The sequence below is a fragment of the Seriola aureovittata genome, chromosome 20 (genome assembly GCF_021018895.1).
Source record: "Seriola aureovittata isolate HTS-2021-v1 ecotype China chromosome 20, ASM2101889v1, whole genome shotgun sequence".
Classification (NCBI taxonomy): Eukaryota; Metazoa; Chordata; class Actinopteri; order Carangiformes; family Carangidae; genus Seriola; species Seriola aureovittata.
Window position 1 is genome coordinate 3,449,573 of NC_079383.1, and position 21,643 is coordinate 3,471,215.

The 21,643-nt window shown below is 41.4% G+C and overlaps 1 protein-coding gene across 2 annotated transcripts; it reads left to right on the top strand.

Annotated features, from left to right (window-relative positions):
- The first annotated feature begins 206 nt into the window (after positions 1 to 206).
- Positions 207 to 20,765, top strand: LOC130160919 (kinesin-1 heavy chain-like). 2 transcript variants are annotated; one of them, XM_056363713.1, is made up of 26 exons: positions 207 to 680; positions 4,618 to 4,705; positions 4,803 to 4,876; positions 4,957 to 5,061; positions 5,148 to 5,196; positions 5,292 to 5,347; positions 5,742 to 5,829; positions 7,247 to 7,371; positions 8,357 to 8,461; positions 8,696 to 8,841; positions 10,177 to 10,325; positions 10,786 to 10,985; positions 11,760 to 11,828; positions 12,149 to 12,355; positions 12,468 to 12,611; positions 14,317 to 14,505; positions 14,723 to 14,840; positions 15,395 to 15,450; positions 15,541 to 15,650; positions 15,729 to 15,830; positions 15,954 to 16,014; positions 17,083 to 17,154; positions 18,421 to 18,522; positions 18,634 to 18,847; positions 19,331 to 19,445; positions 19,609 to 20,765. In XM_056363713.1, the coding sequence occupies exons 1-26, from the start codon at positions 555 to 557 to the stop codon at positions 19,613 to 19,615; spliced, it is 2,877 nt and encodes a 958-aa protein (XP_056219688.1). In that variant the 5' UTR covers positions 207 to 554; the 3' UTR covers positions 19,616 to 20,765. The 2 variants fall into 2 exon arrangements, with proteins under 2 accessions (XP_056219688.1, XP_056219687.1); XM_056363712.1 differs by having other exon boundaries at positions 19,331 to 20,765.
- Positions 20,766 to 21,643: the final 878 nt, after the last annotated feature.

A 21,643-nucleotide genomic window follows, 5' to 3' on the forward strand; every position in this document is an offset into this window, starting at 1 on the left:
TTGCCTACACTTATCAACAGTTTCTCAGGTTCTGAAAACTCTTGTGTGACTATTCGACTATTCCGTTCACATCACATGCACTTTGACTGTTCTTTAGTCCCGCCCTCTCACAGCTTTAACGAAACAGAGATATTTTTTTCTTAGAGACTCATGATTTTTTAAAGTTCTGCATCGTTTCTTATTTCGTCAGTAGCTGAACGTGGGTTTGCATCTGCATTACAGTGCATTGGTTTTCAAGAAACTCACGGGGAATTTATGTAAAAAATGCAAATTTGTAGCATCTTTTTAATAGTTTTATTTTGAACTTTATTTGGAAGCCTCACGTTTGATTGTGCTTCCCTTTACACAGGAAGTCTGATTACTAACATTTTAGTGGAGATGTTTACCTGCTAATTTGATGGTGTGAATATTTTCTTGAGGACTAGCAGCTGTGCGCCGTCTCTGTTAGGGGCGCGGCCTCCCTGTGGCTCCCTGTGGCTCCCTGCTGGTTTAGTGTGGTGTGTGTGTGGCTGTAAAGGGAGGACGGAGCGCTCCATCCGAACACAGCGGCGGAGATGGCGGACCCGGCGCCGACTACGATCAAGGTGGTGTGCCGTTTCAGGCCTCTAAACAGCTCGGAACTGGCGCGGGGAGACCAGTACATCCCGAAGTTTAAGGGGGAGGACTGTGTGCTGATGGCGGTGAGTGTGTTGCACCTTTCACCAACTGGGATCAGACGATAAACTGAACTCAGCGCCTCACTTGTTCCATTTTTCATTCAGGGAAAGTCACTATTGCAGAGAATAATCAATAAATGTGTATCTGTATGAATTATGATGTGAATATACAGGATGTTGTTGTCTGGCTTCAAACTGCTTCTTTTGAAGACAACTCATTTAAACAAAAAGTTTAAATGTCACTGTTTGAACCCGCGGGTAAATACGTGGAACACAGCACCAAACTTCATGCAAAATTCTGACAAGTTAATGTGACTTTACTGATCAACAAAAACCCACAACAAATAAGGTTCAACACATTTTCTGAACCACCAGGAATCACTTGAACTGCAAAGAAAGTATCGAGTGATGACACCATCAGCTCCTCTCCTGTGTTCCTCCAGCTTCCTACAAAGTTTATTCATATTACACTGTATTTGAGAACTCGTGTGCCTTCATTGAGGTGTAGCTCAAGGTTTTGAGATTTTCCAGGGGGATGGTAAAGCCGTGCGTAACGGAGCTCTCCTGGATGTCTTTTGCGCTTTTACGCACGAAGTTCTCCTGAGCGTTGGCAGCGGGTTGGTGCCAGGTTTAAGCTACTCAAGTCTCACCTTGACAGCCTCATGGTTACTGTAAACTGAATGCTAGCCTTATCATGCTAATGTATTTGCATGATGTTACAATTTTGCTAGCATGGTAATACTGTGAGGCAGATTGAGCAGCTGGCATAGCACTTAAACTAGGGCCCTATACATACATGTGCAGTTTCAGTCTCCCTCTTTTAATACATGTGTTTTACACCTATACAAATAGTGTAGTGTAGTGGTTGTTAGGCTAATCAATGTCATTTCAGCCAGTCTGCACAACCTGAAATCTCAGCATGTTTCAGCTCTTTTTTCTCAACATACTGTAACTGTGGTTTTACAACAGTACAGAATATTAAAGTCTTCATTATACCCTTTTTCTATATATAAGACAAAGAGCACTCTGACTCTTGCACTGAGACTGAATCACTGTTTCACTGTATTTCATAATAGAAGACAACTGAATAAGACTTCACTGGAAACACAAATCATTTTCAGAATTAAGGTGAATTAGTTTCCAACAAGTGCAAGTCCATTCTGCTGCATCATAGAGGTAAAACGTGAAGGCACACCCACATATAAAAAATGGTGGCCCTGGTATTAAAACTGAATTAGATCAGATCAGAGAGCAATGTTAAGTAATAGCTTAATCTAAGTTTACATACGTCTTATGTGCTGAAGGTTTGTTTGTCTGTGAACACAGTTAAACAGTGAGCTGACCTTATAAGACTTTTAAAAGATAAAGTCTGTAAAACTATATATTCAGCCTACATAGTTTGTTTGTACAAGGGGAAACTGTGCTGCAATATTTTGGCACAAAACTAATATTTTGTCTGTGAATATTATATTATTATTATAATATTATATATTTCAGTATCATCATATTTGTGACTTGTCAAATATAATGTATGTCTTTTTCTTTTTTTTTGGTTAGCCATTTTTACTCTGAAGTTTATGGAGGCTAGCTCAGCTTGTTTGATACAACATGTGGCAGGTTGGTGACTGTTATGGCTTGTAGCATCAGATTAATTAATGGAATATATCACTCCCTTCAAACTATAACCCCTGATGATCATGAGCATTTAAAATGAAAAGAATGAAAGGCTGCTTTGTTTAAAGGCGCTGATCCAGAGTCACAGGCCTGCTCATAACCAGTTGTCTCACGAGGAGAAATGTGAATACAATAATATAACTATATTTTTCTTTTAAATCCCCCTCATGATAATATTGTGTATCGTGATATTTGGGCTGGACTGTATTGAGATATAAATATTTGGATATCGCCCAAGCCTAACTCTACCCATCTCAACCCAGTGCCATGAAGTAACCTAATAACAAGAGTGTCCAGCAATAACAGACTGACTGGTTTATCTCACACTACCAGTGAGCTGCAGATCACTGCTGCTGAGTCAGTGGCATCAACATGTTGCCGGTGTGGCAGGCAGCAGTGGTCTGGTGATTTGTTGCTTTGAGATAAATTCTGTGATAAATGGAAGATAATGGTGCTTTAGGGAATTTAATTTGCTGTACAGCTTTTGTATCTCGTCTCTTATTTTGGTAACTACAGTATAAGGATTTATTCTACTGGGCAGTCATAAGAGCACTGCACCGATATGATGACCCAGTTATGAATGATCGGCCTAACAATCACAGTCTGTACCTGTGTTTGTGTTCCGTGTCATTGACCGGCATTTAAATCCCTTTGGCTCAAGTCCATGTAGCTGCATGTGAAGGACTTGTGTGACATCATCCTCTATGACAGACTTCTTCCTGTTGTTCTGTTGTGTGTAGCACATTGTAATAAAACACACGTGTCAATGCTTATTTCAGTTGGAGCTGTGTTTCCCCTGACATCTCATATATCTCCTAAAAAGGAACAATTGACTCGTCTGTTCCCCCATATGACATGTGTTATCGTCTCGGTTTGCCTTTTTCCGACACACTAATTTTACTCTTGTGTGTTTCCTTTTTGATTTCATGTGTTCCCTTTGTTTGAACAAACATGTGCAAACTGTGTTGAGCTGTGCCCTGGACAGTGTTGTGTCAGTCAGCAGCTGAGATGTGTTTGATTGAACAGTTTAAGCATAATCTTATGGCGTCTTCACAACATGTGTGTTGTGTCATACTGAAGGAGCTGTCTGAAGTGTTTTGTGATGGTTTCGTCAGCAGGCCGTTTGCTTTTTAGATTCATGAAGACATTTTTTGTTGTGTTTGCTCTGTTCTCGAGGACTTTGGATTTAAAATCAAACTTTAATTTGAAGATGCTTATTTCAAACTCTTTTTGGGACAAATGCTTGAAACAGTTTTGGCCTAGAAATCCATGTGCACAGGACGCTGAACATTCAAATAAACTGTGTGCACGGTTTATTGAAGACACTGGGAATATGCATCTGACTTTAGAAATAAAAGCAGGGAATTATAATTCTGTGATTATAGTTTTTGTCGGGGACCGAGCTGATAGACCAGAGAGACACAGGTCATTTTTGGAAAAATAATGTCCAATTTTTATTTACAAAAAGGTAAAAGTACTTCAAACCATAATTCTGGGCCCATAAAAGAAGTCGACACAACAGACCTAAACTCACAACCAGGAACCCCAGGAACTGGTAACTCAAAGAAAACTGAATTAACGTCATGACAAAGAACTTAACTTTAAGAAATGAATACAGTGAAATTGACAAAGAAAGTTAACTCAGTGTGTGCATCAAACCAAAACCTGTGTATTTCTCTCTCTGTATATGTGAATTTTGAGTGTCGTGCTAAAGAAAGAAAGACTTGAAGTAAATGAACAAATGAAGAGTTACCAACACTCCCTGATTGCTACTGTGTGTAATAATTATAATATTAGATTTGCTGTAGTTACTGTAATGCAATGTAACGTTAGCTAAACTGCAGCCCCTGTGCCTACCAAAAAAATACATACAGTATCACACGTAGAGGAGGGTCATACACAGCAATGGCTGCTGAAATAGCTAATGTGAGCTAACATTAGCCACAGTAAGCTGCTGGTCAAAATGTCTCGGTGTATTGAACTGAACAAGGCTGCATTTTATTGCCAATGAATTCAGCTTTTGTAAGACGTCATTTCTTCTTTTAAAGTTTCATGATAAGCCAGACCCCCCCCCCCCCCCCCCCCCCCACACACACACACACACACACACCTCTCTTATTCTGAAGGTCAGAGGTTCATATAGGACGTCCTGTTGTTCAACCACAACTGAATATCCTGGTAACATGCAGAAGAGTTAATTGGGCCTTTTCTTTGCTGTGTGGCAGTATGGAACTTCTTTACGATCAGTGCCTCCTCCTCTTCTTCTTCTTCTTCTACTTCTTCGCAGGGTAAACCGTACTACTTCGACCGTGTATTCCAGTCCAACACAACTCAGGTGCAGTTCTACAATGCTGTGGCTCAGCAGATTGTCAAAGGTGAGCTGTGCAGCAGAATCCAGACAAAGACTCACACACTAAAACCCCGGGCGCACCTGCCCAAGCCTCAATACTATCTTTGTGTTGCTGTATACAGATGTTCTGGAGGGATACAACGGGACGATATTTGCCTATGGGCAGACGTCCTCTGGCAAAACACACACAATGGAGGTAATGTAATTCTGTTGTATTTTCCACTGTAAAAAGTGTGCTGTTTTATTTATACTATTTTTCTTAATTGTCTCCTGAAGGGGAAACTCCATGATGAAGATATGATGGGAATCATTCCCCGAATTGTTCAAGACATCTTCAACTACATTTACTCCATGGATGAGAACCTGGAGTTTCATATCAAAGTATGTTTCCTGTCTTATTCTGGCACTCGGATGCTTTTAAATGGCATTATGTTGGTAAAGTCTCATCCGGGGCTTCTGCTTCACAGGTTTCATACTTTGAAATTTATTTGGACAAAATCAGGGACCTGTTGGATGGTATGCGACTCTCTTCTGTGGCTGGTTATTAATCAGACTCTGATACAAACGTGTTTCATTCAGACACGATCTTTACTTTTCCTTTTCCTCCACAGTTACGAAGACCAACCTTTCTGTACATGAGGATAAAAACAGGGTGCCCTTTGTGAAGGTGAGACATGTGGAGATTTCATTTTATGATAAGATGGTTTATTTTTAGGTTGTTTCTGTTCCATAATCCCACAGTCACAAGCTTGTCCCAGCTGCTTGTAATGCATTAGCTACGAATGGTATGAAAGATCAGAACAACAATTCAACTATAATCTACAGGATTAATGAAGGTACACTGTATGTTCTTAGTGCAATTGTTGCAATTCATGTTGAATAAAATGTATATTTTTAAGATTTCATATTGTATTCAGCTACAGGTTTTTATATAATGAGATTTGGGAATGAAGAGAGAGTATGTCATGGCCTGCTCTGCTGATAATTGTTTCTCTGTGAAGTCGTCCTGCTGCTGGGGCTGTTGAACACAGCGTCTCCTTGTGATGTGTGTGTGTCCTCAGGGGTGTACTGAGCGTTTTGTGTGCAGTCCTCAGGAGGTCATGGACGCCATAGACGAAGGCAAAAACAACAGAAGCGTGGCTGTCACAAGTGAGTTCTCACACTGAGCGCCTCTCATGGGTTCAGTCTCACTGAGTCTCCTGACTGTGGCCAGACTCCCCATCAGCCAAAGAGAGATCTGTGCTCCACACAGAACCCAAGACGAAAGGAAACGGGGGTGAAATTAGGCCTGGTGCATAATACAGAGCTGTCAGGCCACTGGGATGTTTCCCAGTGTTTCCAGTTTCCCCTTTGATAATAACCATCAATAATTGATGAGCGGTCGGGAAAGTAAAAAGATGTTACCGCAAAGCAGTCATGTGAGTTTTATTTACCCTTGTTCAGAGAGAGAGAGAGAGAGAGACAGAGAGAGAGAGAGAGCACTGGAAAACTTCTGCCATTCACATAATGTTTAATTAACTTATTGACATGTCTATAGCCTACATCTGCTATGACTGTAATAATAATATGTAATGATAATAATTATCTTTATAGAGCACTTTTCAAAATCTGCTACAAAGTGCTTAACAAAAGCAGCAATTGAATAGAATCAATAAACTCAATAGATTTGAAAGAGAAACTAGCATCACCTCCTCATCACTCAGACTAGTTCCAGGTTACATCCCTGTTTATCCAGAGTCATATAAATATGAACCATTTGTGTGAAATTTTGTCATAATTGATGTGTAAAGTCTTGAGTAATGTTTTTTCTGAGGTCACCATGCCCTTGACCTTTGACCCCCAAAGTCTAATCAGTTTGTGCTTGACTCCAAGTGAATGTTTGTGCCAAATATGAATCAAATCTGTCAAGGCATTATGAGATATCGTGTCCACGACCGGTCGGACAACTGGAAAACAACACGCCTCCGGCTCTGGTTGTCGTCGGTGCGGAGGCATAGAAAAACCGATGAAACAATTAAAACAATTATGTGTATAAAAACCAATACAGAGCAATTTTAGGAGAATTAAAAAACTTTGAGGGAAAGTAAAACCAGGGAAATAAGAGTAAGTTTCAGCCTAACAGACAGGTAGTCCACATGCAGCCTCCACTTTCTCCTGTAATAACATTCAATCGCTAAAATGGTTGTAAAAAATAATTTAATGGCTCAGTCACTAATGTTTAGATTTTGTAATCTGGTAACTTTCCAGATGAACGTAGTGGCCAAATAAATAACTAGTCTGGTACCCGTTACATCAACCAGTAGGGTTAGCCAACAACATTAACAGTCTGATGGTTTGTGTGACGGTGGCCTGGGATGGACTCATATTGATACACACTATATAATGTCCATAGATATTAATATAAAAGTGGATTTCTACTGGAAATATTCTTTATTCTGGCAGGTTGTAATTAACTGAAGAATAATTGTTACTGCACATTTGTTTTGCTCATTTTTATGACTAGCACAGTGGTTGATTGTGTTTCTGTGTTTGTGTGTTTGTGTGTGTGCGCATATGTGTGTCTCAGACATGAACGAGCACAGTTCCAGAAGTCACAGCATCTTCCTCATCAACATCAAGCAGGAAAACACTCAGACCGAGCAGAAACTCACTGGCAAACTTTACCTCGTCGATCTGGCTGGGAGTGAAAAAGTACCTCTCTCTCTCACACACACACACACACACACACACACACACACACCCACTTCCTTCACAGTTTACTGTCTAGATATGAAGGACCCTTACAGTCTTTGCTTCAGTGCCTCTAGTGGCGCAGTGTGTTTGACTGTGCAGACTCCTGCTGTTGCTGCTTCCTGTCAGCAGGGGGCACTACAGTAATCTGTCCATCACTATAAGACATTAATAAGCTGAGGATAACACTAAGCTGCAGTAAAGCCATTAACATGCTTTTTATAACTTTCTCTCATTAATCTCCTCCTCTCTCCTGTTGTTGAATGATCATTCATCATCATCTTTGCTAGTTTGTTATTCACCTGTTTTTAGAGAATCACGAGCAGATTAGTTGTTCAGAAGAGTGATCCTGTTTTCGACATTATTACTGGGCTTGTAATGCCAGAGCGTGGGTTTCCTGAAATCATGCTTCATGAAGATTAATCTCCATTCCAGTTAGAGAGAGAGAGAGAGAGAGAGAGCGAGAGAGAGAGAGAGAGTACTGGAAGGCAGCATCACATGTCGGGGCATCCTTAAGGGCCATTTTATTTTCTAACTCTAATATACCCGTCAATCAGCTGAAGGAGGACTTTGCTTTGCGCATTTCATTTAAGGTTGTGAGGCAGATCAGGGATCAGGGGGGTCGCTGAATCTTTCACAGTTGTCCATTTATGCTCCTGCGTGTCACAACCCGTCTTTTAAGCTTCTAAGGCTTGATGGAGGCAGTTTTTGCTCCCTGGTCAGAGAGGGGCCTATTAAGGATCTCTATATTAACAACCAGCAACAACAAGCCTTTAGGCATGGGCATGGGTGGGGGGGCACGACTGCCAGATGAAACATTTTCAGAAATAAAATACATTTAAAAAAAAGAAGAGTGATCCTGTAATATATATAACAGTGTTTGTGATAGTGTGTTTCCAGCAGTGTTATGAGGGTTAACTCCCCTGTGTGTGTTTGTGTTTGAAAGGTGGGTAAGACTGGAGCAGAGGGCACAGTGCTGGACGAAGCCAAGATGATCAACAAGTCCCTGTCTTCACTGGGAATCGTCATCTCAGCTCTGGCAGAGGGCTCGGTGAGGCAGTCCTCACCTCCAGGGTGGGGGTGTTCAGTTTTTAGAGATATTAGTCATAACTGTGCCCCATTTATTAATAAGGGCAGAGTTTCATGTATATATATTTAAAACTCTGATGAAAGTGTAATAAAAAATGATGCCACACTGTAACTGAAATATCGAAGGCTATTAATAAATGATCTCAGTAGAAATACTATGTCGACATAGTGGACTCTAATATAAGTCCTCTGTCAGTCTTATATTCCCTACAGAGACAGTAAGATGACCAGGATCCTGCAGGACTCCTTAGGAGGGAACTGTCGGACCACCATGGTCATCTGCTGCTCCCCCTCCGCTTACAATGATGCAGAGACCAAGACTACACTGCAGTTTGGACAAAGGTGCACACACACACACACACACACACACACACACACACACACACACACACACACACACACACACACACACTGTATATCAGACTACATGGAGATCATGGGAGTCATGTTTATGTGAGGTCACAGGCCGGGACTCGTCTGTGTAGAGGCAGAGGAAGGAATTCTGGTACAGCTCAACCTGAAGTGGTCAAAACTCTAGAAACAACAGTAACATAAAGAAAAAACTTTACAGAACATGTTTTCAGCTGGATGCCCTCATCTGGGCATCATAAAATACATTACAAGTAACATTTAAATTAGAAAAAATGTAAGAAAAACATAATAATGTTTTTAAGAGCGATTTAAAAGAGGCCGAAGAGCTTGTCGGTCTGATCTCCTCAGGGAAGTTGCTCCAAAGAGTGTGGCCCCGAACACAGAAGGCGCAGTCACCCTTAGTCCTCAGGTTGTGGCTGAGAACATATGGTGTCAGTAAGTCTGAACACTTGGCTCAGACACATATAAAGAGAGTTACAGTCGTCCTAATGAGAGGAGAGAAAAGCATGTATCCAGATTATTACTGGGTAAAATAGGGCTGATCGAGGGCTGAGTCTCCTGAGCTGTAAGAAACAAGACTGGACAGCTGTGTTCACATGCTTGTTCAGGCTGAGCAGGTTTTCAAAGATGAAGAAGATTTTTTCAGCTAAGGGCTATGCTGTGGGATTAAGGTAATAAACTATCAGAATTAAAACAAAAAATTGATAAGTGATGAATGGATGCACTTTTTCATTCAGTGCTTCATAAGTCACAATTGGTCATTAAACAGCAAGTCCCAGCCAGGTTCATCACTTTTTAGTTTCCCCCTGGTCACACTTCTGTTGTGCTGTGAGTATTTGCAGCATGTGTTGCCAAATGTTTTTGACAACACGTGTTTTCTTAGGTAGTTCCCATTTAAGAGGGAGCTTAAAAAGTTTCTGACAGTTTTTTTAAGAGACATTTGCATGGTCGAAATGATCTCTTGACTTTTGTTTGTATACAAACTAAAGTGGATCCTTAAGCATTTGGGATGATTCAGGGTCCCATCTTAAAATGTGTTTAAAATGTTTCTTGAAGACAGACAGATACGTGTCAATAATTGAAATTAAAAATAGATTTGAGAATATGGTCTTTGTGATAAATAAGAAATGATTCACAAATTTACAAATTTGACTGAAATTATATCGTCCGATGATGATGTCATAATGAGGACAAACAGAGTGAACCCACACCCCGTCAGTTTGCCCCTGCAGTGAAACCAAAGTGAAAGTGGGCTGTTGATATGCAGAAGAGGTTTGTCTTTGTCTCACCTCTCCGTCTCACCAGGGCAAAGACCATCAAGAACAATGTGAGCCTGAATGTGGAGCTGACCGCAGAGCAGTGGAAGAGCAAGTGGGAGAAAGAGAAGGAGAAGAACAAGACTCTGAAGAACACTGTCACCTGGCTGGAGACCGAGCTGAACCGCTGGAGGGGCGGTGAGGACCACGCACTCCAGTACACATGTGGAAAAATGTCTTCATCCTGATACTTACTGAGATTTTGGGTGTATTTTAAGAATAATTGAGGATAATGTAGCTCCTTATTTATAGCACATATTTGCTATAAATTGCTAAAATGCCCCAGCCTTTCCTCTTACTGTGCTTTTTAAGAACCAACAGGACCCTTCAAACCAAGGCAGCAAAATGTGGGAATATGGGCTAGGAATCTTCCATAATGTAAATAAAAAGGGTAAAACTTTGCTTTATAATGGTTTGGATCAGTTGAAAAAAAGGAAAGAAATACTCGCCACAGTATTCTTGTCTTAGTTTGTTAGAGCTGAATCAGACACTAGTCCCTGTTTGGGTTTGTAAAGGACGTGTTGAGAGAGACCATGACGCCTAGAGAGCTTATGATTTCCATTAACATGTTGACGTGACAACAAATGGTTAATCGCAGGAGAGAGTGTGCCGGTGGACGAACAGTTTGATAAAGAGAAGGCCAAAGCAGAGGTCCAGGCCCTGGACACTGCAACCAACAACGATAAGACGGCACCCACGCCTGCCCTCAGCACCCTGCCGGGGGTCAAACTCACCGACGCTGAGAAAGGGAAGTGCGAGGCAGAGATGGCCAAACTCTACAAACAGCTGGATGACAAGGTGAGGAAGCCGGTTACATTTCTTCACACATCTTACAGCCTCCTAGAAAAAGCATTTTGCACATGCTGGTGTGAGCACAACAAGCTGTAGCAGTGTATAGACACACTGGGGTGTTGATGCCTTTAGCGTGTTTTGATTGGTCAGATCAGAACAGGTGACAGTAATTAATTACAGTGAGTCCAGCACAGTGACAGTGAGTCTTCTCCCAACACATCAGTACATGTCTCCAGGAATATTAAATGTGACTGAACAAAACAAACCTTATAAATCTCATCTAATAAAATCAAATCATTATTCACATGAAAACACAATGCTAGTAATGTATTAGTATGTTCTACATGAAACGCATTGATCCACTGAATGTGTTTTGCTTACTCAAGATATTATATAATATAAATATATAATAATTGAGCTGGTTTTCTATGGATAAATTCCTCTCTGAAAACTTCAGGTGTTTATGCCTTTAATGATAGTGACCAATAGAGATGAATAATACCTTTTCTGTTGTTGTTGTTAAACTGATGAAAATGAGAATAGAAATTATTGAATAAACAAAAAAAAAAGAAAAAAACAAGATTATCCTAAACGCCTGCTGTATTAATCAGATTAATAACAGTTAAATGTTAAAATATAATAATGTATAATAATACACACTACATTTTCATTCTCACTTGTAGTATTTCTCCCGGCCAGCAGAGGGCAGATTTCTGCTTTTGGTTGCAGTGAAAATAAATGAGTGATTTATTTCTCTCTTTCCCTCTCTCCTTCCTCCAGGATGAGGAGATCAACCAGCAGTCTCAGTTGGTGGAGAAGCTGAATGAACAGATGTTGGACCAGGAGGAGGTGACACCCCCCCCCCCCCCCCCCCCCCCCCCCTGCCCCCCCCCCATCCCCTCCCCTCGCCACTCTCCCACTGTGCCTCAGCTCTCCAGCCGTTCCTGTTAGCATAAGCCCAGTCTGACAGCTGATAGCAGACCATTAGTAGCTCTGCAGGAGAGGTCACTCGCCCTTAGCAAGCAGAGGAAAATTACCAGACTGAACACATGAGGTTTTTTTAGCTGCACAGAAATGCATGTTGTAGATGCTGTTATCATGAATTTCAGACTTACCTGCCATTTTATCTTTTCATCTTTTAACTAAAGTGAACACCATTTCATGTGTAGCTCTTAGCTTCCTCCCGCCGTGACCACGACACCCTGCAGAAGGAGCTAAACCGGCTGCTGGCAGAGAACGAAGCCTCTAAGGAGGAGGTGAAGGAGGTGCTGCAGGCCCTGGAGGAGCTGGCCGTCAACTACGATCAGAAGAGTCAGGAAGTTGAGATCAAATCGCAAGAGTTTGAGGCCCTCAGTGAGGAGCTGAACGAGAAATCGGTACTTTTTCTTTAGCTTCCACAGAATCCATTGGAAATGATGACACACTGATTACACACACAGGCACTTTGTAAGCTGTGTGCTTTTATGTTATAACCCCCTCCCCCACCAGAGCTCCTTGGCCTCCATTGACTCTGAACTGCAGAAACTGAAGGAGATGACAATCCACCAGAAGAAGAGGTTCACTGAGATGATGTCATCATTGCTAAAAGACCTGGCTGAGATAGGCATCGCCGTGGGAAGCAACGACATTAAGGTTACCAGTCTTGGTGATGACGACTGTTCAAAATTCAGAAATATACGGGAAACGTTGACATTTAGCAGAGGCTCAGTGGCTTGATTGATCTGTCAGACACCAGCCAAAGCAGTTAAAATGTCGGTGCATTGCCTTCGGTTTACTGTCTTTGTTATGCCTCTGCAGTGGCTGCAGTGGCTGTGGCCGGAGGCGTTATGTCTCAGGATGTCGGCCCATCCTCTCCATTCTCATGAACGTGATATCTCAGTAACACCTTGAGAGAACTTCATCAAATTAGGCAAATATGTTTATGTGGACTCAAGGCTGAACTGATTAGAATTTCTGGGTCAAAGGTCAAGGTCTTAGCGACCTCACAAAACACATTTTTGGCTATAAATATATAAAGAATATGAAATGAAGAATTCCTACACTAATTGTAACACAATTAACTCAAATGTCTATAAAATAAAATGATAAAGTGATGACATTTTATATCCAAAGGGTTTAGTTTATTTCATTTTTTTGGTAAAATAACAAAACGAGTGACATGGAAGACATGGGGACCAAGAAAACATAAAAACATAACAGACATAAACAGACATAATCAATTGTTTAACTAGTTGCCAATTCATTTTCTATTGATTGATCCATTAATTTCAGCTCCAATTAGTCAGTTACTTCATTTAGTAATGCTGTGTCTTATAGACAATTCTGAGTCTATTATGGAAAAAAGCCCATCACAATATTTCCCAGAGCTCAAAGATCTTCAGGAGATTAATGTCCGACCAACAGACAAAGACCCAAAGATATTCAATTTCTAAAGTCGTGAAATCAAGAAAAGCAGCAAATTCTGACATCAGGAACTGGAGCCAGAGAATGTTCAACATTTTTACTAGATAAATGAGAAAACGCTGTCCCTTCACTTTCTGTCAATCAAGTAGTCGACTGAACGTTTTATGAAGTGTCTCCTTTCATCTGTTACTAAACCCTTCAGCTGGGGGCTGTTATGAACACAGGTCAAGCCCAGCTGAGTGAACTGACACATGTTTGACAACAGTTTAATGTTGCAGAGTTTCAGGTGTATCACCAGCTGTATGGTTTTCGAGAGCGTTAGAATCATGGCCGATCTATTTTAAACTCCACGCCTCACTAGAAGAGGCCGATAGGTGAAGCATCTCTTGTGAAAACGTACAGTACAGGTTTTGTAGATGGCAGTTATCGTACAGCACCGAGGCTCTAAGTGGGAATTTAACCCCCCCCCCAACATCAGAGCTGCTCTCTGCTCATAAGAGTGTTGGTCCTTCACTGACTCTTCTGTTTGTTATTGCTATTTTTGCACACTGCACTTCTCAGAGGTAAGCAGTCAGCCAAGATGTGTCGCCAGTAGAGCTGAAACGATTAGTGAATTAATCAATCAAACCATCAATACAAAATTAATCAGCAATCAGTTTTCAAGCAAAACTGTCTTTCAAACATTATCTGGTTTCTATCATGTAAAGATTTTCTGGACTGATAGTTGTCAATTGACAATGATCAGGTGAACAATTGTCAATAACAGTCCATTTGAGACAGAGTTCTGGGAGAGCTGCAGAGCTGCATTTTACAGACTTACAATCATTGGCCGTGATGCAAAGCAGATGTTCATATGAAAGATGTTACAGTTGCTACAGTGACAAAAGTACAACTTCTGGGGCCTTTACAAGTTAGTTTTTTTCTGACCCCTCAGCAACAGGAGAGCACCGGTCTCATTGATGAAGAGTTCACTGTGGCGCGTCTCTACATCAGCAAGATGAAGTCGGAGGTGAAGACGATGGTGAAGCGCAGCAAACTGCTGGAGAGCTCCAAGGCCGAGAACACCCAGAAGATGGAGGAGACGGAGAGCGAGCTGACTGCCTGCCAGCTCCGTATCTCCCAGGTAACTGCTGCTCACTGCCACCTCTGCTAATGTGGATACTGTCACCATGGTGACAAATGCGGCCTCTCACTAAAATGCCACATCGTGTGGTTATCAATGAAAGAGCAGCTTAACAAGATGATGGGTTTTCTGCGGGTGATGGAGTTTGTGGGTCTTAATGACACGTGACACTTTCTGATCATTTTCACGTCTTTCTCTTTCACCTGCCGGTGTCCAGTATGAAGCGAAAATCAAGTCACTGACGGACTGCCTGCAGAACGTGGAGCAGAAGAAGAGACAGCTGGAGGAAAATGTGGACTGTCTCAATGAGGAAATCGTCAGGATCAGAGCCCAAGGTGAGCACAAGTCACTTTGCTGCTGTGGCATGTAGTTGCTACATTTATACAAGTGTTGTACAACTTACTTGTGTATTTCCATGTTGTGCAACTTTCTCTTTCAATCTAGAAGGAAATGTCGCAAAGTTTTAAAGCTATAGTTTCTTTTCAGATCTTCGATTTTTTCCATACTAAACACATGTTACATTCAGATAATATGATGCATTGTTAGATATTTAATATATATATATATATATATATATATATATATAGCATTATCAGCACACATGTTCGTTTGACGTGGCACCACCTAGACAGGGCCACAGCCACTGAGGGCACTCAGGACATACTGTATCTTCTGGCATAATCTGTACTTTAACTTTTGATGCATACAGGAAGTATATAAGTACATTTTCCTGTTAATATTGCTGTACTTTCTGGACTTTTACTTGTAAATGAGTATTGCTGCAATGTGGTCTTTTTCTACCACTGCTCTGCTTTTGTAACAAAGGCCTGTAATCTGCCATTAAGATAATGAACCGGCATTGTGTTTATAATTGTCTGTCTCCTTCCAGAGAAAGTTAACACCATGGAGAAGGAGAATGAGATCCAGTCGGCCAATGAAGTCAAGGTATGCCTAAGCCGTCCCGTCAGCTCTGAACATGCCTCAAAACAAAAGGAACTTGAATGTGTGATCAGCTGTTTGCTTGTGTTTCTTCAGGACGCTGTGGAGAAGCAGATCCAGTCTCACAGGGAGGCCCATCAGAGGCAGATCGGCAACCTGAGAGACGAGCTGGATACCAAGGAGAAACTCATCACGGAGCTGCAGGAGTAAGACACCGCCATCACCAAACACTTCTCTCTCTGAATGTGACTAAGTGACTGATGGTGTTTCTGACATCTGTGCAGCCTGAACCAGAAGGTCATGCTGGAGCAGGAGAGGCTGAGGGTGGAGCACGAGAAGCTCAAAGCTGCTGACCAGGACAAGAGCCGCCAGATTCTAGACCTCACGTAATGCCTCCACCTTTTGTGTTTTCTCTTCACACTCAGCCTGTTTCACTTTTTATATACAGTATATATATATATATATATATATATATATACATTATGTGACATCCATTTCACATTCTGCAGGGCACTGCAGGACAGACAGGAGCAGGCCAGACAGGACCTGAAGGGACTTGAAGAGACTGTGGTCAGTTATTGGCATCTTCATTTTAGATCTGTGTTCGATTAAAGGGATCAGCCAAATTCAGCCAAATGACAAAAAAGAACATTTGGGTTTTTTATTTTATTTTAAATACAATGTAAACGAATGGGATTTAATTTAATTTGAGTTTTTTTAGTTTTAGAATCAACAAAGTGACATTTCAAAACTTCAGCTGCAACATCTTGATCCAGAACCACTGTCCTCTACTTTCACTTTTCAATGACCAGAGCACCAGCAAAGACAGTACAAAGAGTGTGTTAAGATGTTCTTTTAATTATATATATATAATGTGTATATATATATATATATATATATACACATTATATATCCTCCTTTTTAATATCCTAGTTTTTGTTTCACACACACTTCCGAAACCAAACCTTTGCCCTTGATTAAACAGTTAAGTGTTTAGTTCCTGTACACTAACTGTAAAAACACTATGCTACAAAGATTAATATATACTGTGTACTGTTAGTATGTAATATATATTTAAGTTATCAACAATGTCAGATCAGTTAATGACCAACAACTGTGTACACTGGCTATTTCTGGTAAGATAGGTGTCTTAGTCATTACCGTACGGGACCTCAATCAGAAACGAGTCCACACCTTCAAAAAAAACAAAAAAAACTATCTAGAGATTTCACAAGCAGATAACTTTTATAGATATTTACCTGTACTGTTTTAGCAAGTTGAACAGTCAATTGTAAAACTGTTCTATAATGACTCTACTATAATGATTCTATAATGATAATAACTGCAAATTATCACAGGAAATGTGGACGTGAGATTTCATTCTGTACCAACATCCTGCAGTTGGGGAACTGAATCTGTCTTTCTATAAAATGATGAGCAATAGGGAATGTAATATCATGTCATCTGGTGGCTAAATTATGTTCTGAGATTCTTGTTCTTAATTTTGTCCGTGGAGCTGTGAATGAAATTCCAGTCACCACCATTGTTTTGTGTTGGAGTCGGAGATCTCAGAAGATGATTTCTCAAAAAACCTGGACCTTGTTTTTTCCTGAGCTGAGTGTCCTCACCTCCACACAGGCCCGGGAGCTGCAGACACTCCACAACCTGAGGAGGCTTTTCGTCCAAGACTTGTCCTCTAGAGTCAAAAAGGTAAAATGTCCTCTCAGTATCAGCATCCTGTATCCTCCTTTTCACCATGGTACATTATCACTGCAATCGTCCTCCTGTTATCAGGTTGTGTGTGTGATTTAATTTCCTCTCTGGTATGATATCACATGAGCTCTGGTCGCCCCCAAACGCAGCATTTACCTGGAATGAGATGAACAAACCCACATTTCGCTCATGCACCGACCGCACTCCATTTAATTTGCACCATGATGAAATTTTAATGAATCCAGGGAACACAACAGAAAGTGTCTGCAGTAAGTAGGCCATCTGATTCTTCAAAGGTAGCAGCTGTAAATTAGGGACCCGGGCCCTCGGAGTGGCGCTCGCATCCTGCCCTCAGGCTGGGGGGGGGTGGGTGGGGGGGTGGGGGGGGGGTGGGGGGGGGGGGGGGGGGGGGGGGGGGGGGTGATGAGATAAACAGAGGCAGAGCAGAGCTTTCCTGGAAGGCACAGAGAAGATGCTGTGGTGTCGGACTCATCTGAAACCTGCTTCTTATCATTTCATTCAGACATAAATCGGATACTTTGGTTTCGGGGCTTTTAGGTTCCATTCATTTTAGACAGTGTGTTGGATTTTCTTTTAGATACAGACTAATTGGCTGTATCCACAAAATTGATGAATGAATTTTGATTGAAATCAATGTAAAAAAAAACTGTTTTTAAAAAGATCTTAAAACAAATTATGTATCACAAAGTACAGTCTCCATATCCATTTCTACGGTGGCCCTGTGAGCTCAACACACTGCAACGTAAGAAAACACATGCAGGGGACACTAAAAAGTGATGAACCTGGCTGGGATTTGTTGTTAAATGACCAATTGTGACTTTTGAAGTTAGAAACACTGAATAAAAGTGCGTCCCAGCAGGTTCATCGCATGTTTCTTCTTAAGTTGTTTTTTGCCTTAATCCCGATAGCGACTGTGAAAGAGAGAGACGGGAAAGTCAGAGAGAGAGAGAGAGAGAGAGAGAGGATGATATGGAGGAAAAAGCCGTGGGTTGGATTGCGGTTAGCATTACAAATGAATTGCAAATGAATTAAAAAGGAAAACTGAAATATCACATTAACATAAGTATTCAGACACTATTTAATACCTGACTACTTAGCAGTTGAAAACCTCCAAACTCTTATTTATTTTACAAATATGTTCATTTTAGTTCATCTGTGTTTTCATCTTTTCATTCCATGTGAAATGAATATTTTGTGTTGTGGAAGTTTAAAAATAAAGTGGTTTGTTTGTGTTCCGGTCAGAACGCTCAGATGGACGAGGAATCAGAAGTTAGTGCTGCCCAGAAACGGAAGATCTCCTTCCTGGAGAACAACCTGGAGCAGCTAACCAAAGTCCACAAGCAGGTAAAGGCAAACACACAGAGAGCGACTTTCACCAGCTTGTGTGTGTGTGTGTCTCAGTGCTCTGTGTCTTCATCCTCTCACTCTCTCCGTCATCCGTCTGTCTTTCTGTAGCTGGTGCGGGACAACGCCGATCTTCGCTGTGAGATTCCAAAAATGGAGAAGCGCCTGCGAGCCACGGCTGAGCGGGTCAAAGCCCTGGAGACTGCTCTGAAGGAGGCCAAAGAGAACGCAGCCCGCGACCGGAAGCAGTACCAGCAGGAGATGGAGCGCATTAAGGACGCCAACAAGCCCAAAAACATGGGCAGGAGAGCCTCAGCAGTGATAGGTGGGTAGAGCCACATGAACACGCGTGACATAAAACCATGAATGTGTTCAATAATAATTTGGTAGTAAAGTAGATTTCCTGGCATTTTGAGGCTAAATGACAAATTGTCAGTTTACAAAGTGCTTTTGCAATCAAAGCAATAATAATGGTGTCCATGTCAAACAAAGGACGCAACATGTAAGCTTTGGCGCTGGTAGGTCGGCAGCAGAAAGCCATGCTGTCCTTCACCACTGGGGCAGAGCCAGGCTAACTGTTTCCAGGCTAGGCTAGGGTAATTGCCTCCTGCCTCTACCTCCAAACATGATGCACAGGTCTGAGAGCAGTTCAAGCTTCTCATCTACCTCCCAGAGGGAAGACAAATAAGCCAATTTTCACAGAATATTGAATCATATATAAAATCGTATAAATTCTCTGAATAACGTCTGTGCCTTATTTCAACCTTTGCCCTGTATGTGACCCTTATTCGCTCTGTGTCCACTCCAGCCAAGCCCATCAGACCAGGCCAGCTGCCGGGCGCCCCCATAAACTTCAGCGTCAACAGGTCCAACCTCATCGAGAATAACCAGCCTGCTGGCATCAAAGGCGGAGGCAACAACAGGCTAGAGAAGAATAGATCATGTCTCATGATTACTCAGCTCTGATTAGCACCCTGACATGTTTAAGACAGCCGATATCATTTTCCTCAGTGATTAGCTGTACACCTTGTGTTTCTTTCTTCCAGATTTGACATCCAACCTCTTTTCCTCTGTTCTCCCCTACAGCTCCTGAGGACGCTGAGAGACCCTCCCCCCAACATGAAGCCAAAGACCAAAACACTGAGCTTCATCTGGAATCACTGCATTATTCTTCCAACAAGTGTATACACATATGGCCTGAACTTTGTAGCTACGCCTTCAAGCCTCTGGCTGTACAAGCGACTAAAATGCGTTAGTTATGAAGACACTCCTGTGCTGCTGTACAGGTGATATTGTAAAGAGGACGGTCTACACCTGCTCTGTATGAAAAAACATCTTTGTTTTGAGTATTTATCTGGGATTCCTTCAGTTTTAGCAGATTGTGGCTTGTGAATTGGCTGATTGGGACAAAATATAATCTCCCTCTTAGCGACACTGTGATGTGCAGATGATTGTAATGCTACTGAGCAGTGTATTTACCACATCTTGGTGGGTAAAAACGATGCTGTAGTTTTTTTTGGTTTTTTTTGTTAAGCAAATAAGAGCTGAGAGAAGCAATAACTTCTGATTCTCTGCATATGTTTGTTCTGTATTGTTTTTACTCATTTTTTTTTTTTCTGTGTCTGCAACAATTTCAAAAAGCCACTAACTCATCAGCTTCTCAAATGTTATTCGACACTGGAACAGCACTGGCGTCTTTGGCTCAGGGCAGGAACGGCACAGGGAGGAGGAAGATACAAGTGTTATTTTTGCCTGATGCTGCAGGCGAGAGTTAGAGTTCACTTATGTTTACTTTATTTGGTAAAACACCAGTTAAGTTTTATTTTTAATATATTCAGCCTGAGATGGAAATGCTTGAATTTATAGTAGTAAAGTGGATGATTCGTGTTGACTCTGTCAGCTCTGTCGTATCCATATTAGCACTTCTGACTTCCTGTATTCAAGGGCAATGACCTCTTATTATTGTACAGAATATAAAGTCACAACAGTTTTAGATGTTTTGCTGAAACAAACCTTTTCAAATGCTTATTATGCTTCACCACTGAAAGTATTAATGATGGCTTAATGTTGGGAAGTCATTGAAACGACTGTGTAAGTGCCTGTGCAGTTTGTCCAGGTTACAACAGCATGTGTGTACATATGTTTCCAACGCCTACAGCGCTGCACTCTGTTTCCACAAGTTTTCTGCTGCCTCGGTTCTCAATTTTTAATTCTAGACATAATAAATTGAAACTTGAAACCTTTTTGTGGTGCATTTATTTACTATCAGGAAAGCATGTGAATAGAGTCAGGAGTTTTTATTTTTTTAAGATGTGGGCTTTTGAGAATAAATATAAAAGGCCTTGAAACTACCGATCAAAAGCTGTCATTTTTTTTCTCCTTATGATTTCCTGACAAAAGCGTGATTAAACAATGAGCTCTGCATGGTGTCTAATTTCGATCATTTTTATATCCCAAAACATACACATTATCGGTCTTTAAATTTAACTAAACAAGACTGGAAGTCATTGAAATGAACAATGCTCCTGCCTGTCACTTCCCTCATTACACCAACAGGGTGTGCTTTAACGCAAATAGTCTCTGATAATACACGATTAGAGGTGATGTGATTACATTACAAAGTAAACATTCATACATTATTCTGTGATAATGTAAACTCGCGGTCTTATTGCCTGAGGCTGATTTCAGTGTTCCTATATGTGTTCCTGGATCATCCCGGCGCTAAATCATTCATGAACCCGGCTGGATTCTCCCTGTTATAATTACCATACACAGCTCGGCTGAGGACAAGTGGGTGCAACTTTACATATTTATCATACAAAATGTAATTATTATATATTATGTTATACGGTGTTAACAGTATGAAAATAAAAGTGCTGTCAAATAATGCCACGGTGGGGGAACTCAATCAAAAGTGAAATTTAAACTATTCCAGGTGATCTCCTGAACCCCGGGTGTCTGCGGTTAGGAAGCCCCGGCCGGTGAGATGTTAAGCCGGGAGGGGTCCGGCCGGACGTGGGGTCTGGACGCCTTCTATCAGTGGTGACATAGGCGTAGAGTGGGAGCGACAGCGTCTGCTGGGTTAAAGACCACAACTACGAAAAGCTAAACGGAAACTAGC